This window comes from Pyrus communis, chromosome 15, assembly GCF_963583255.1.
Source record: "Pyrus communis chromosome 15, drPyrComm1.1, whole genome shotgun sequence".
Lineage (NCBI taxonomy): Eukaryota > Viridiplantae > Streptophyta > Magnoliopsida > Rosales > Rosaceae > Pyrus > Pyrus communis.
In genome coordinates, this window is record NC_084817.1 from 16,483,632 (window position 1) to 16,498,168 (window position 14,537).

General features: G+C 38.3%; 1 protein-coding gene across 1 annotated transcript; it reads right to left on the reverse strand.

Annotated features, from left to right (window-relative positions):
* Positions 1 to 5,814: 5,814 nt before the first annotated feature.
* On the reverse strand, positions 5,815 to 8,536 carry LOC137718431 (uncharacterized). The gene is made up of 3 exons (XM_068457981.1): positions 8,169 to 8,536; positions 7,977 to 8,066; positions 5,815 to 6,022 (listed from the first exon to the last, which is right to left on the reverse strand). The coding sequence occupies exons 1-3, from the start codon at positions 8,430 to 8,432 to the stop codon at positions 5,945 to 5,947; spliced, it is 432 nt and encodes a 143-aa protein (XP_068314082.1). The 5' UTR covers positions 8,433 to 8,536; the 3' UTR covers positions 5,815 to 5,944.
* Between the last annotated feature and the right edge of the window lie 6,001 nt (positions 8,537 to 14,537).

Consider the following 14,537-nt stretch of genomic DNA (forward strand, 5'->3'; position numbering starts at 1 on the left):
TCAATTCCTTACCAATCATTTGAGACCATCTACCTGAGCATGCTCTAGCCTATAATCACCCTACAGTAGCGCTACTAATTAACGATGTTGTCCGATATTCAGAAGTTGTCAACCAATATTGAGGTGGTATGATTTCTGATACCGAAAACATGTTAGTATCTGGGAATGATACCCTTATGCCAGAACGTCGGTTCACAATTTCAGGGTAGCGAACAATATCAAAATATCGTATATGTGTTAATTAGTGGCACGACTGATAGACTAATTAACAGTGACTACTTGAGCCGAAGAAACTAAATTGTAGACAATTAGGAGCAAGCTCTTTTGGAGGATAGTTTAAACTTATAGTTCTATTAACTATTTTACCCATCCAGGTAACCAGAACATTTTGACCATTCATCCTTGTGGTCACTGCCACCCGACAAACACTACAATAAAAGCACGAGTTAATTTTCACTATAAGAGCGATTTGAATATAGAGAAAGCTGTGAAGACCTTTTAGTTTGCGTCGTAGTGAAAGGAAGTAGTATAGTACGTTTTGAGAACTCATATCTTTGGCATCATTTCTCCAAATTTTACCTTAGATATCACCAAATGGTGAAGTGGAGTACACCATCGATCCACTTTCTCATACTATACCAGTTTTCCCTTGCGACTTTTCGAACAAGTCTTACTTCATTGAGAGAACTTAGTTACTAAAGCTTTCCGATTAAGAATTTATCCAACCAAACACCTTATCTAGGAAACCTCTAACCTATTCACAAAGGCAAAAGGTCGAACCTTAGGGTCGTACCTGGATTTTAGGAATTCCATCAAGTGACGATTAAAAATCGTTAATACCCATACTTCGAATTGATGGTCTACCCGACCAACCTTTGTAATTCGAGTTTTCTTCCATAGTCTGACAAATTCATAGTGGGGAGACATGCTCATCTACCTCGGCAATGAGACCAAATTCTTCAAACTCCCCTTGAGGCCTGGAACAAAGCCCAAAAAACGATAAATCCCACCATTTCTGAATGGTATCATGTGAATCACCACCACCATTAGACTCCCTTTGAGGCCTGGAACAAAGCTCAAACAACTATAGGGGCCGCAGAGCACCGGAGGTGACGGATCAAAGCCACCAATTTCTAGGGTTTCAGTTGAGTTCGAGGGAAATTAGAGCTTTTCCTGGCCAAATTGGACTTGGCCACAGGTACAAAACTTTGTCTACTCATTGAGATCTTCATTTTTGAAAATTTTGGTAATTTTTGGAAATAGTTTATTTTTCTGGCGAGTCGAGATGGCCAATCACCATGTGCTGGGTCGAGACCTGAGCTGCCCATCCTAGGCTAATTTGGATGCCCTGATTCCATATTTGACATCTGATTGACGGAATTCCATTGTTTGGGTATAATTTCTTTAAGGTCCGCCACTTATTATAACAATCGACGATCCAACCGTTGGATCGTCACCAAAATTTAATACATTATAGTACATAATATTTGAGGACAGTAGGAACTTATGGATTAGGAATCTGATATATGGATCTTCTCGAATTGGATTTGTAAGTTCATAAAATAAAATGTTGACCGCCACTTAATTTTAGCAATTGGCAGAGATCCGACCGTTAGATCATTTCGAAACTTTAGGATGTTGTTCTAGAAGCTTATTGAAACCCTTGGGAAGTTACAAATTGAAAATCAGAGATGCGCATCTTCCAGATTGAGTTACGTAGGGTTGTGAACCTCATCGTCGACCTTTGACCAATGATTGATTTTTGGTCAATGGGTTACAAATCATTCTAGAACATCCTTGGGGATGTGTTAGGTAAGTTAAATGTTCTATCGATAAGAATTCTAAGACATGATTTGATCATTGTTCTAGGGGACGATTGTTCAAGACGCCTTAATATTCGTGCTAGGGAGTTGTAGCGCGGACTTCAGGTGAGTAGGTCTTTTCCTGTTTATAGTGTGTGTGTGTGTATATATATATATATATATGATTTCCATTTATGCATTTGAAAAAGAATTTCTTACATACCCCTGGATTAGACTAAAGTTTGTAAGAATTAGCGAAATGGAATTTATGAAATATGCCAAATCCTACGGGATGCGCAAGTAAGTTTATTATGTTGACTAAAAGTATTGAATCATTATGGCATGCTTATATTTATGTAGGCTGCTCATCATTGTTGCACCCCGATGTTAGTGCTCGCCCAGGGCCAGGGCCAGTGTTTCATGTGTATGTTCACCTTCACACTGCACGTTCGCCTTGGATCCAAGTTGGTGCCAGTCGTGTCGTACATGTTGCATTAAGCAACTCCGATTCGTAGGTGACTGCGAATAGCGCCAGTCTTCACGTGATTGTAGCACTAGAGCGTATATTATGATTACACCCAGTCCTATCATACAAGTTGCATTAGGCAACTCCGACTCATGTGCTAGCATGGATTGATGAGCATCAGTTCAGTCGTATAGGTCACATTAGGCGACTTCAACTAGTGTGCTAGAATAAATTTTTTGAGCACCTGATTTTACTTATATTACTGTTGAGATTTTGTGATTTTGGATATCCTGCCCTTAGTTACAAGATACTGTGCCGTAATGAATTCTTGAGATTTTGCAGGCTATGGTAAGTATTTTTATACTATACGTAGTAAGTATATTTTAGAAACTATACTTGTTTTATGGCAAGGGGTTACAATGTTTTCAGAAAGGTTTTTATAAAACTTTATTTTCAGGCCCACTCACTCTTGTTTTTCGCCTCTCTAGGTTTTAATAGCTGAGCTTTCTCATCGACGAGGATTCTTGGCAAATCTTGGGGTAGATGATTACCTTTGCTGGTATAATTCTCACCCTATCTTATTGTACTGTACTTATGCTCTGACACTACGTGTGAAATGTGTTCATTCCCGCTCACAATGCACTCTTATACTTAGGCACTTTTAGGTTTAAATTTACTCACATTTTTCCATATCACTACACTTTATGGCTTTGTCACCTTCCAGGTATCGGCCAACACAACTCGATTCGGAGTCCTAGTGGACATTTCGAGTCAGAATGTGTCACACAGTGTCTTAACCAATTGGCATAACTCACGTCTGCACTTAAAGAAAGAGAATTGACTCATCATAAGGAATACAATTCATACATGACTATAATGTGTTATAATAGGTCCAAACTGCTAAATTTTAAGGCAAAATTAAACAACCGTGTGCCATAAAGCAAGTTCCACTTAAACTTGTTTTTGAAAAATCTGAATACCAATTACCTCATTTTAAAAAAGAAAGGGAAGTTAAAGCAGCAGAAACAAGCTTAAGAGATATTTAGAAGCTAGATCATTGATGCTTGTAGCTACTAATCAAGTTGAGAAGTGTTGGGAACAACTAATCCCTCATCAGATTCAGGAAAAAAAGTAAGTCATAATTAACTTCAAACTTGAAAAAGCATGCATTAGTATTACTGTATTAGGGATGAAATGTAGTTGGTCAAAGAATATCAGCAGCCATTACTATAATCACTACTTTTCCATTTTCTGTGATTTGAAACTTCATCATCGATCGACCTTCTTGTGTTCTGCAACATGTCCAAGACCTAGGGCTTTTACGTATAATTCCTCCTTTTCACCATCTTTTTCAAGTGCGACTAGCAAAGTTGAGTTGATAACTATAATTATGCAATATATTATCAATGATTGCTCCCTTTAGGATGTTTGTTCAATTTTCCTTCTTATTTATACTAGCAACTTGACCAAAAATAAATCCATCGTACGTTTTATTATTTCTTTAAAAAGTATTTTTTTTTATTAAGTACCTAAAACCGTCAAACCTTTTAGTGTCATTCTAAATTGGTCTCAACCTTTTTAAACATTTCAAACAAGTACCTAACCTATTGAAAATGTTATATCTGTTAAGCCCCAGTTAAAAATTTGCTAAATTAACTAAGGCTTACTTTGTCTCCAAAATCAATAAAAGGTCATGGAAGCATAGCCTCCACCAACTAACGATCACCACCACCCCATTAGGCCATCACCTCCAAACACAAAACTACCAACCTACAACTGAAGCTGCCAACATCGAGAAGAAGGTTATGGACTGTCATGATGTGGCCACCACCATCTTTATTTCCCACAAAAAAGAACTTGAAGCTTTATGAGCCAAGAATTGACGAATGAGGAAATCACGTGAGCAAAAACAAGTTCCTTGAAACACTCTTTGAATTTTTAACCCTATTCTATGGTAGAAGATTTCTCTTCTGATCTACTTTCAATTTGGGTCCATTTTCAATTCAATTCAATACCTGTTTGATCATTGAGTTCCATATTTTATAATCAATGTTTGCAATTTAGATTTTCAAACAACTAATATATTAATGTTGACCATGATATATCTAGTTGATGGGTTTTGAATATAACCAATGTTTGAAAAATTCACTGGGGCTTAACACCATCATATACCCAGTTGGTGGGTTTTGAATATAATCTATATTTGAAAAATTCACTAGCGCTTAAAGAATGTGACATTTTCAATAGGTTGGGTACTTACTTTGAATGTTTAAAAAGTTTGAGACAAATTTGGAATGTCACTAAAATGTTGGGGTTTTTTAGATACCTAATCCTTATATATAATATCATGTATTAAGTATGATACTTTCTTTACAAGTTTTTTTATGTCAAATTATTTGGGTGGTATATCGTCGTTAACTAGATACCTAATTATGCAGATCTATGTTTAGTTAAGTTGAGTAAAGCAATGTTGATTTCCTTTATGGACTCAAGTAGAATCTTCAATTTACATAATTTAGATGAATTTTATCTGAATTAGACCTATCTTTTCCTCAGAAAAAATAAAAACATCACTTTCATTGAAAGATGATGATTATGATCTCACCTTGTAATGCCCTAGAAAAAGATATAGAAAATGGAGGATCATGTAAAGGAAATTAAAGTGATAGAAATCTGTCTTCTTAGGAGAAAGCAAGAGAGACTAATTAAAGTGTGGAAAACCTTTACATGAATTGTAGTTTATTGCTTCAATAATGTCAATAATGCATTAAAGTGGTAGATCAAAGTTGGGAAATCGTTGTTAAATATAGTTGCTTTCTTTCCTTTTCTTTAATTGCAATGCAAAATGGGGCACGTAAGGCAGGACCCTGCAATTGCTACGTATTATCGAACTAACAACTACAGAGCCGTCTGCTTCAACAAAAGCCAGAGACTTTGAAAATTGGTCTGGTTCTTTAAAAATCATTCAACTTTGAAACGTAGTGACTTTCTTCTTATTTCTTTTTATAGATGATGGAAATAGACGTATAATGATTTACAAGCGACATGATTCTGCAAAAAAAATCAAGAATTTGGGTTGAGTTGTATCGTGGCGGATCTATACTGACACAATAAGTGCATGTTCCTTAAAGGGTTAGGTTAGTGTTTATTTGCGAAACAAGTTTTAACAAGCTAGTGACACCAAATAATAATTGTGCGAATGTATTCATATATCTTGACACATTCAGTTAACAGGTCGTGGTTTAAATGCAGGATAATTTCATACCAACGCAACACAAATACAAAAAACATATGACATGCTTTTTTTTTTCCTTTTTTCCTTCTCTTTTTTTTTTTTTTTTTTTTTTTTGCTTTTTAGAAATATCACATTGCTGTTGATTGTGCGTTAGTCTAAACTCTCCTTCCATAGACCATCGGGGACCAATTATCGACAGAGGAAGATAAAAAAGGGAAAAAGTGTCCATCTTTGCATACGCAGTGATGGAATTGAAGTGCATTTTTCATTGACAGAAACAAATGTAAAGACAACAAAAGGCATCAGGAAAGGAGAGTCAAAGAAACATTTTCTGACCATTCACTCGACGTTGATAAAAAGTTCTCACAAGTTTTAAACGATCAAAGATGTACATTCAACGAAAAATAACTCGCACTTTTACGAAGGGGCTCCAAAACCCCACTAATATTTCAAGGCAGCAGATATTTTCTTCTGAACAAGCTCCACTCCAAGACGGGGAGATAATCTGGGTAGAGTTTCCTGAACGGGAAAACAATATTTAGTCAGATGAAACTACAAATGTGACCCGCGAAACCAAAAAATTCTAGATTGTTTCGGAAAAATAATGTTAACATGCTAATCATCAAATTGCAGAGTGAGGAAACAAGCGCAAGTCTTGTACTATCTCTACAAAATATCTAAGCCATGCTAAAAGGAAACGAATGGGGTAAGTAAACTTGCGATGATTCAAGCAAGATAGGCCACCTCATAGACGCAATTCCATCTATTATTGAGTTGGGTGTTGATTTGATAGTCAATCCACTATCTAAAGCAAAGTAATTGCTTGATACTCGGCAAAGTAAAAAATTTATATATCTTGAAAAGAGATTAACAACTAAAGCCATATCATCGCAATCATGCACAACAGCAGAGGGAAAAATGCAAACTCTAATCATATAACTATGACTGAGAAAATTTGATCATGGATCTTACGACAAAGAGAAGGGAAAAAAAAAATCTGAGACACCAGATAGCAAAGGGGTTCTGCATCCGTCAGCAGGCATTTAGAGTCAGAATCATATGTGTCACAAGACAGTTCAAAGCAGCAGGAAAAGAGAAAAGCAAGAAAGCAAAAACGAAGAATGATATTTGAAAATAATGTCTTTAGAATTGATTACAAAAGGTATATGTCCTCTGGGAGGACCAACTAGAAAAAAAGTTATGGAAAGATAAGGGCATGTACACATCGATTCAAAAGTAAAAAAAAAATATCAAAGGGTAATGGAACACGTTATCTGATTGTTGCATGTGAATATGATGCCTATGCCAATTTTAATCAATCTCAAAGAAGGATAATTGGTTTCAGCATCTAATTAATCAGCTGGTATTGAATGATATTTTTGCACAAAAAAGTTCATCGGAACAAAGTTCCAAAACAACCAAAAATAATATAATCGACAACAAACCCTAGGTAGCATTTACAAATTACAGTTACGAATCACTCAGCTTAGGATTGAACCAAACTGAAATGGAGACTTTGCCTCAATTATAAGGGCTAGCTCACAATCTATGACACAACAGACTATCATATGAAATGGTTCACTTGATAATACAGAAAATTTTATGGGATGTCCATTCCTTTCAGCCATATGATTCTGAAAAATTATAATCCCCATAATAGATAATTTATGAGATTCATCGCATCATAGACATACAGGCATTAAAATCATCTTATTTGAATGCCATATTTATTGTTTCTCAAATGACTGCATTATGGAGCCCATCTGTAAAATAGCTTCGTCAACAAAGATGTGATTCAACCATTCACAGTCAATAGGAAGATATTAACTCTGTCTTTGGTGTCATGATGGCCATCAAACTTTAAGAAATTGCGCCAGGATATTGGAAAACTATTATGAAAGCAAAAATGCAATATAAACTATAAAGGATACAGTAATCGAATAAAAGGGAGCATTATCATAACATATTTGTTGATAAGACATTTTGAATTATATTACTAAATAAAATAAGATAAGTTGAACAATGATATTAAGACAAGAAATTAGACTAATAACAAAATACGTACGGAAGGAAAGAAGTCTACTTTGGAAGTAGGCCTCATGTTACGATATGAATCAGCCTATCAGGCTTAACAGGTACCTCAACCCTTATTCGGCCCGAGCTAAACTCCAACTGGGATTTCTGAAACCAAACCTGCCATAGGTTTGTAAAATACCAAAGCATAGTTGCTTAAGGTCTGGCCTAGGCTTGGGTCTGGCCACGATAGTTTGCCTAAATTACATGCCTTGTGTGATTTCATTTTGCAGTTTCCTTGTTTATTCTATTTAAACAATAATGCAGTAAAAGTTCCAAGTGACTTAGCAGAACAAATATGTTACTGAATTTGTGAGATTTTCCAATGCAAAACCAGCACATTGCACAAATTAATCTTCAAATTAAGGCCAACCCAACAAACTAAATAGAAGAAACAAACCTCAGTGCCATCAGATAACACTCTGGCCAACACTGGTATCTCAAACTGATAAGCACTTTCCCACTCTGGATTGCTTGTAATATCCCTTACCTGAACAAAACCAACACTGAAAACTCCATTAACAAACAGAGAAAAACAAAAAACTTCAGATTGTAAATGTTAGTAAAGATAAAAAAACCTTGATGGGTTTACCTGAAAATCAACGTCGTGGAGGGACTCAGGACCGGAAAGTAAGAAAGCGGCCTGAAGTTTTTCTTTGAGGCCATCGCACAAACAGCATCCGGGCTTGGAGTAGAGAATGAGTGCTCTTGAAGGCTTTGAAGAAGAAGAAGAGAAAGAAGAAGAAACGGCAAAAGGGGTGAAGACCCACCTCGCCCTGCGTGTTGTTAGCAACAAATTCGAGGCTGGCCTTGCCGCCAGTGCCATTGTCGCCGTCGCTGCTGCTGCAATAGCCATGATTCCGAAAGCTTAGCAAAGTGGGACTGGCCCAATTCTCTGGTCTTCTGCACCGGAAGCTGTGTAACTTTTTCTCGGGCCGGACCATCTTTAGTCTTAGTGTCAGCGACTCGGCCTAGCCCATGTTTTTTTTTTGTCTGCTAATTTTTATGACATATTAGGAGCATTGTAAGTGGGATTTTCAATTTTAATTTTTAATTTTTAATTTTGATCTCATTGTATCCTGAGCAAGGTCAAACGAAATATAAAAATATAATTTATGAATCGAAATAAATTAGGAGCATTTTAAACTCAATCGCGAATGTAAGTCATATATACAAATAGCCTTACAGGGCTGTCAGTAGTCATACAAAAATGTGAACTATTTCAATAGTATTTTGAAATAATATATGTTCAGTTCAAACTAATCAAAGTACTCATTGAGATAATTTATACCAGCAAATGACACTTTACCGTAGTGGAGAAAAACAATGATACTTATGCACCTTGGTGCAAGTTCAATCCCTACCAATTTCCTCCCTCCCCCACCATCCAACAACTAGCAATTTAATCCACTAAAACGCTATCGTTTGCATAAAAAATAAAAAAAAATGTTTATGTCAAATATTTATACTGAATATATTATGTTTGTATTAAGTACATACTCTGTTTGCTTACCATTTTGCGGATGAATATCATTCTTCAGTTGCTTGCTTAGGTTTGTTAAAAAATGAATGTCTATATTATGTTACTGATGCATATAGAAACTTAGTTTGATGACTCAAAAACAATATTCGATCACTGAGTTCAACAACTTCAACTCATCGAGGACCATTTATTACTGTATGCTCTAGCTTGAACGCTCGAAATCCCTCAGACTATAATGGATTGGCAAACATATTATGACCAATGATTGTAGGTCAAGAAATTATTGAATTGTAATGATTAACACTGGAAGCAAAAATCTTATAAATGTCATCTACCAGTTGAAAGTGATTCTTATGAAGATTCAGATGACGACAATGACGACGAAGAAAATGAGGTTGAAAACGAGGACAATAGTGAGGATAATGGTATTAATCGATAACCTCTTTAAATAAACAAGTGGCAGTTAACTAGAGCTGTGAGGATGAGAATTTTTATGATTTATGGTGCTTCTGTTAACGGAATTCAAATTGTACGAAAAGGTTTCAAATTTCATTGAATGCACGACTACGCTTTTGTTTCAAACTTTTAGAAAGGATAGTGTTAACGGAATTCAACTCGAGTATTATTGTTGCACATATCCCAAGGCCAAGCTGCAACCCAAGTGGTTAGTTATGCAGCACCAGAGGTCCCTCACGAAGTCAGCTTTTAGGGTTGTGGAGGTTTTGCACCATCATCTGGTGGAGGAGTCGCATATTCTCTTGTCAGTAGAAGTTGTTGGAGTGGCTGACTGTTCCCCGTCTTCTGAATTTGCTATCTAGTGGGCCAAATTCCACGTTAATCTTTCACTATGATTATGCCTTGCTTGCCTCGGGGGCATGGATAGTCGTTATTGGAGTGGCTGTTCCTGGGTTGAACATGAATATCTTCTCTATGTTCTCAAATTCCAGCACTCTCTCTCACTTTTTTAGGAGGAGGGGTAGTTGTTGCTGAGTGGCTATTCCTGGAGGTGAACATGAACTTTCTCTCTCGCTTGTGTCGAAGGTAGGAGTAGTTGTGGTGCTGCCTCTACTTCCTCTCCATTATCTAGATTTCTTCTTAGTAAACAATACCCGACGCTATATTTTTAGTCGCATTCTGCCTTGACTATCCGAAGGCAGGGGATCCCTCAGTTGGAGGGTGGATGGGAAATCGAGGAACCTCATTCTCTATCTTGATCCTCGTCATGTTGTCCTGTGAAGAAAAATTACAACACATATATTAATAATCCAATGTGTACAAACATTAATGAAACTCTAAGCAATTTTACAAATGTTAATAAAACTCTGGCAACACTCATGCTTATCCTTTTTTTTCCTCACCATAAGAATCGACATAGTAGCTCTGTCACGCTTCGGACCCAGAATCAGCAGAAAAATAAACAATACACTCGGCATGCGAGCTAAAATTTAAATAAAATAAAAAACAAACTTCTCTTATAAAAATAACTTCAAAATCCTTACAGGGTGTACAAAATAAATTAAAATCCTTAAATCTCTTATCTAACACAATCTCAGCTCGTCTAGCACATGTCTTACTGAATAACTCATGTGAAAAATATAAAAGAGTGAGAGGTGAGCAACAACCACCGTTTCTCAGTGAGTAGAATATGTAATATGCTAGTCAAGCGATGCCATTTTAGTCACTCTAGGAAATACAATAATAATATCAAAGCTTTTTAGCCGCATAATTCCATAACACATCATTCCCTTCACGTGTTCATTATATCCTTCATAGATTGTAATTCACCACGTGACCCGTAATAGCCATTCTGCACTAATGTCCCTTGTGCAGTTTACATTTATCCCTCGGAGTAATGCAATACCAAAGTTCTCATGCTCCATGAAGAATCTCAAGTAATTCCACATAAAACGTATATATATAGACACTCATCAAAACATCTCTCGAAAGCTAACATGCTTGACTTGAGATAGAGAGATATTTAAAAATAGAATAAATCCCATGATAATTTGTGGTTTTCATGTTATCTGAAAATAAGAACTTTTAAATACATTACATAAACCACTCACCTTGATATCAGAAGTTCGGCAAGACAACCAACCTATTGATTGGCATCCCTTATTCCTTCTCTTTTCTGTATTTCTTTCACTCTACACTTCTTTGCATGCAGTCGCATGCAATTTCATCTAATGTACTGGTCTCTCTCTCTGTTCTCCTATCTCTATTCCCCATAATTTCTTTTCTTTCCCACGAACCACTCAAAACCACAAACAAAAGTCATGGTTGAAATAAATGATATGGAAACCTACTTATACTAGAAAGTGTCGGTTCCAAAACTTAGGGAGTCACGAAAAGAATATCAATTTAATACACTATATAAGAAATATTGTGAGGAGAATAAGCCACATATAAGTATATGAATTGTTAGACTAAAAAGATTGCTTGCATGGGTTGTGCCACCACTCATGCTATCTCCATGTCCTGCATAAGAAAATGGTGACTAACTATGCTTGGATCCAAATTAGGATAGCTTTTCCCCTTATTTTGACAACACCTACTAGTAAAAACACTAGTCACACTTGTCCACTGAATGTAAAAATTGTGACACCTCCCCCTTTAATCCCTCCAATTTAATAGCTTAGTCATAATGGTTATGAGGTGTGAATGTGCATAGCATAACACGTCTCCAACTTGAATGCTTACTAAGCATCAATAATTCATCCCAAATAAAAATAGAGATACTTTGGATGCGGTCCTTAGTCCCTAAAATTTTTAAAAACGTACGCGTGAAAAGACGATTTTGCCCCTAGTGTGATTTTTACATTGTATGGTTGTTTTGAGCTTGGTGTGGCTGGTTGTGGACCACACACATTTCCTTCACCCTTTCCCTGCCCTGCATCCTGTCCCGTGCCATTTCCCTTCCCATTTTCCCCTCCACTTGTATGGACATACCCCAAAACCCTTGTAATCTTCACAAATCGAAGAAACAAAGTACATATCCATGCTCGTGAGGTCTGTAGAAGTTCAACCATACCCATTTCAGGTAAGGATACCTTCGTTTTCACGTCAAACTCGGGATACCCGATTTTTGTCACTGTTCATGCACACGTAAATTCTTATGTTTTTGGGAATTTCAAGCTTGTAGGAAGCTTGGTAAGGTCCTTAGGAGGCTCGGGATGGTTCGTTTGAAGGTTTTGGACGTCAGGATCGTGAGTTTCAAGGTTGGCCGGAGTTGGTGGTGTTTTCCCAGCGAGATTTCGTGGATTTTAGCACTTGAAAGTAGTATGAACTTGTTCCTCTCGTTGTAAGCTTCATTTTGGTACCAATTTTGTGAAATTTGGTTGAAAAACGAAGAAGATAGGACGATTTGAAGTTTTCCCGATTTTCCGGCATCGACGATGGCGCCGGAGCCTCGCCGGAGAAGACGACGGAATATTCCTGACGGCGTTAACTGACGCCGTCAGCGTGCCAGGCACGTGCCTGCGTGTGGCCGGCGCGTGGGGGCGCGTGCGACGGTGAAATTTTTTTCTAAAAATATGGGGATGTTCCCCAGCATATCTGACAGACTGATACCAATGTAGGACCACCTTCGGGTGTACTTTTGTCGTGTTGGTTTCTCTCGGACTACATTAGGTTTTCGTGCTCTGAACCTTGTGTTCACACTTACGATTGCACATGTTTGTTATTACCTTGTGTAAAGCCGGTTTTTATTTATTCGCACTATTTTTATTATTATTTTATTAGCTTCCGCACTGTGCACATGGTTACGTCACTTCCACGTGACGGCCAGCATGCCCTGATCTCGATCGGGGTGTGTCAATTTGGTATCAGAGCCTAGGTTTGGCAATCCTGTACTTTTGTGAGTATTCTAATGATTTTGGTGTCTTCTGTCAGAATTATGCCGCCTCGTCGGGAACCACGTCGCTCTGTTGAGCCTAGTTTCCCCGATATTGCTCAGCTGGGGGAAGCTATTGCTACAGCTATTCATTTGGCGACTCGCCCTCCCTATAGGACTCCTCTGGAGACTATGTATAATTTGAAGTTGGATAAGTTCGAAGGTAACGAGGGTTATGAGGGCGCGGAGCGGTGGCTAGAGCATATTGAGAAGACTTTTCGTGTTTTGCATAATCAGGGGAATCTCCCTGTCGAGAAGTGAGTAGAGACGACATCGTGGTTTTTGGGTAAGGATTCTGCATCCTGGTGGGAACAGGAACTTCGTCATTTGACTCTAGCTGAGAAGACTGATTGGGACATATTCCGAGAGTTGTTCAGGAGAAGGTTTGTGCCTCTTGAGTATATTGACCGTAAGAAGCAGGAATTTACTGAGTTGAGACAGGGGAAGTTGACAGCAAATGAGTACTACCGAAGGTTCACCGACTTGTCTCGCTATCATCCAGATGTTGCTGGTAATCTGGCGGAGATGCTTCGTCGTTTCCGTTTAGGCACTAAGAAGAAGTGGCGTTCAATGGCGACCACTACCCATTGTGACACCTACTAGGAGTTTTATGAGATTCTGTTGAGAATTGAGGATTCAGAAAATATGTCGAGCGAGAGTGAGGAGGAAGAGAAAGACGGTAATCAGAGGAAGAATGATAAGGGTAAAGGTCAGGCGTCGCTCGGACCTCGTAGGACACAGAACTTCAAGAGAGGTGGCACTAGTTCTAGCTCTTCTAGCGGTGGTTTCAGCGCCACTGGTCAGGGACGTGGAGGTAGGTTTGCTGGTGGTGTTAGAGGCCAGAGACAGAGTGATGCTGGTAGAGGCAGAGCCTCAGTTTGCCGCAAATGCAATAATCGGCATTTTGGTGAGTGTAGGCGAGGCAGCAGTGGTTACTTTACTTGTGGGCAGGTGGGACATCGTGCTGCAAATTGTCCCCAGAGTCAGTAGAAGCCGCAGCAGACTTTCTTGCCACCACCTATACCGATTCAGCAGATTCCTGGCCCCAGTAGTTATGGGCAGACAGGTCGAGGTGGTGCCTATTACTATCAGGGCGATGCTGTTCTTTATGCCCCGGGACAGTATCAATATCCCCGGGACCCATATTCTCAGGGTGGTTATCCCCAGTATTCTGGCGGCTATATGCCGTATCCTCCAGTTCCAGCAGGTGGTTTTCAATGGTTTCAGGGAGGACAGATTCAGCAGGGGGAGATTGCTACTAGTAGTGCGGGGTCTTCGAGGCAGTCTGGTCAGCCCAATCAAGGGCGTGGCACTCAGAGTCGTGGTGGCCAGACGAGCAGAGGTCGAGGTGGACGACAGCAAACCCAGGGGCGTATTCATAATATTTCTCTGCAGGACGCTCAAAACAATCCAGATTTGATTATGGGTACGTTAAATATCCTTGGTTATTTTGCTAGAGTATTAATTGATTATGGTGCTACACATTCTATGATTTCTCATACATTTGCTCAAGTGACGCAACCTCGCCCCACACCTCTAGGGTATGATTTAGAGTTCACTATGCCTAGAGGGGAGAGATGTATTGT

Excerpts from the sequence above, each read along its gene's own strand:
- LOC137718431 (XM_068457981.1), bottom strand. The coding sequence starts at position 8,432 with ATGGCTATTGCAGCAGCAGCGACGGCGACAATGGCACTGGCGGCAAGG. Across the intron at positions 8,067-8,168 it reads TCCACGACGTTGATTTTCAG|GTAAGGGATATTACAAGCAA; the intron begins GTAAACCCATCA and ends GGTTTTGTTCAG. Across the intron at positions 6,023-7,976 it reads TGTTATCTGATGGCACTGAG|GAAACTCTACCCAGATTATC; the intron begins GTTTGTTTCTTC and ends TTTCCCGTTCAG.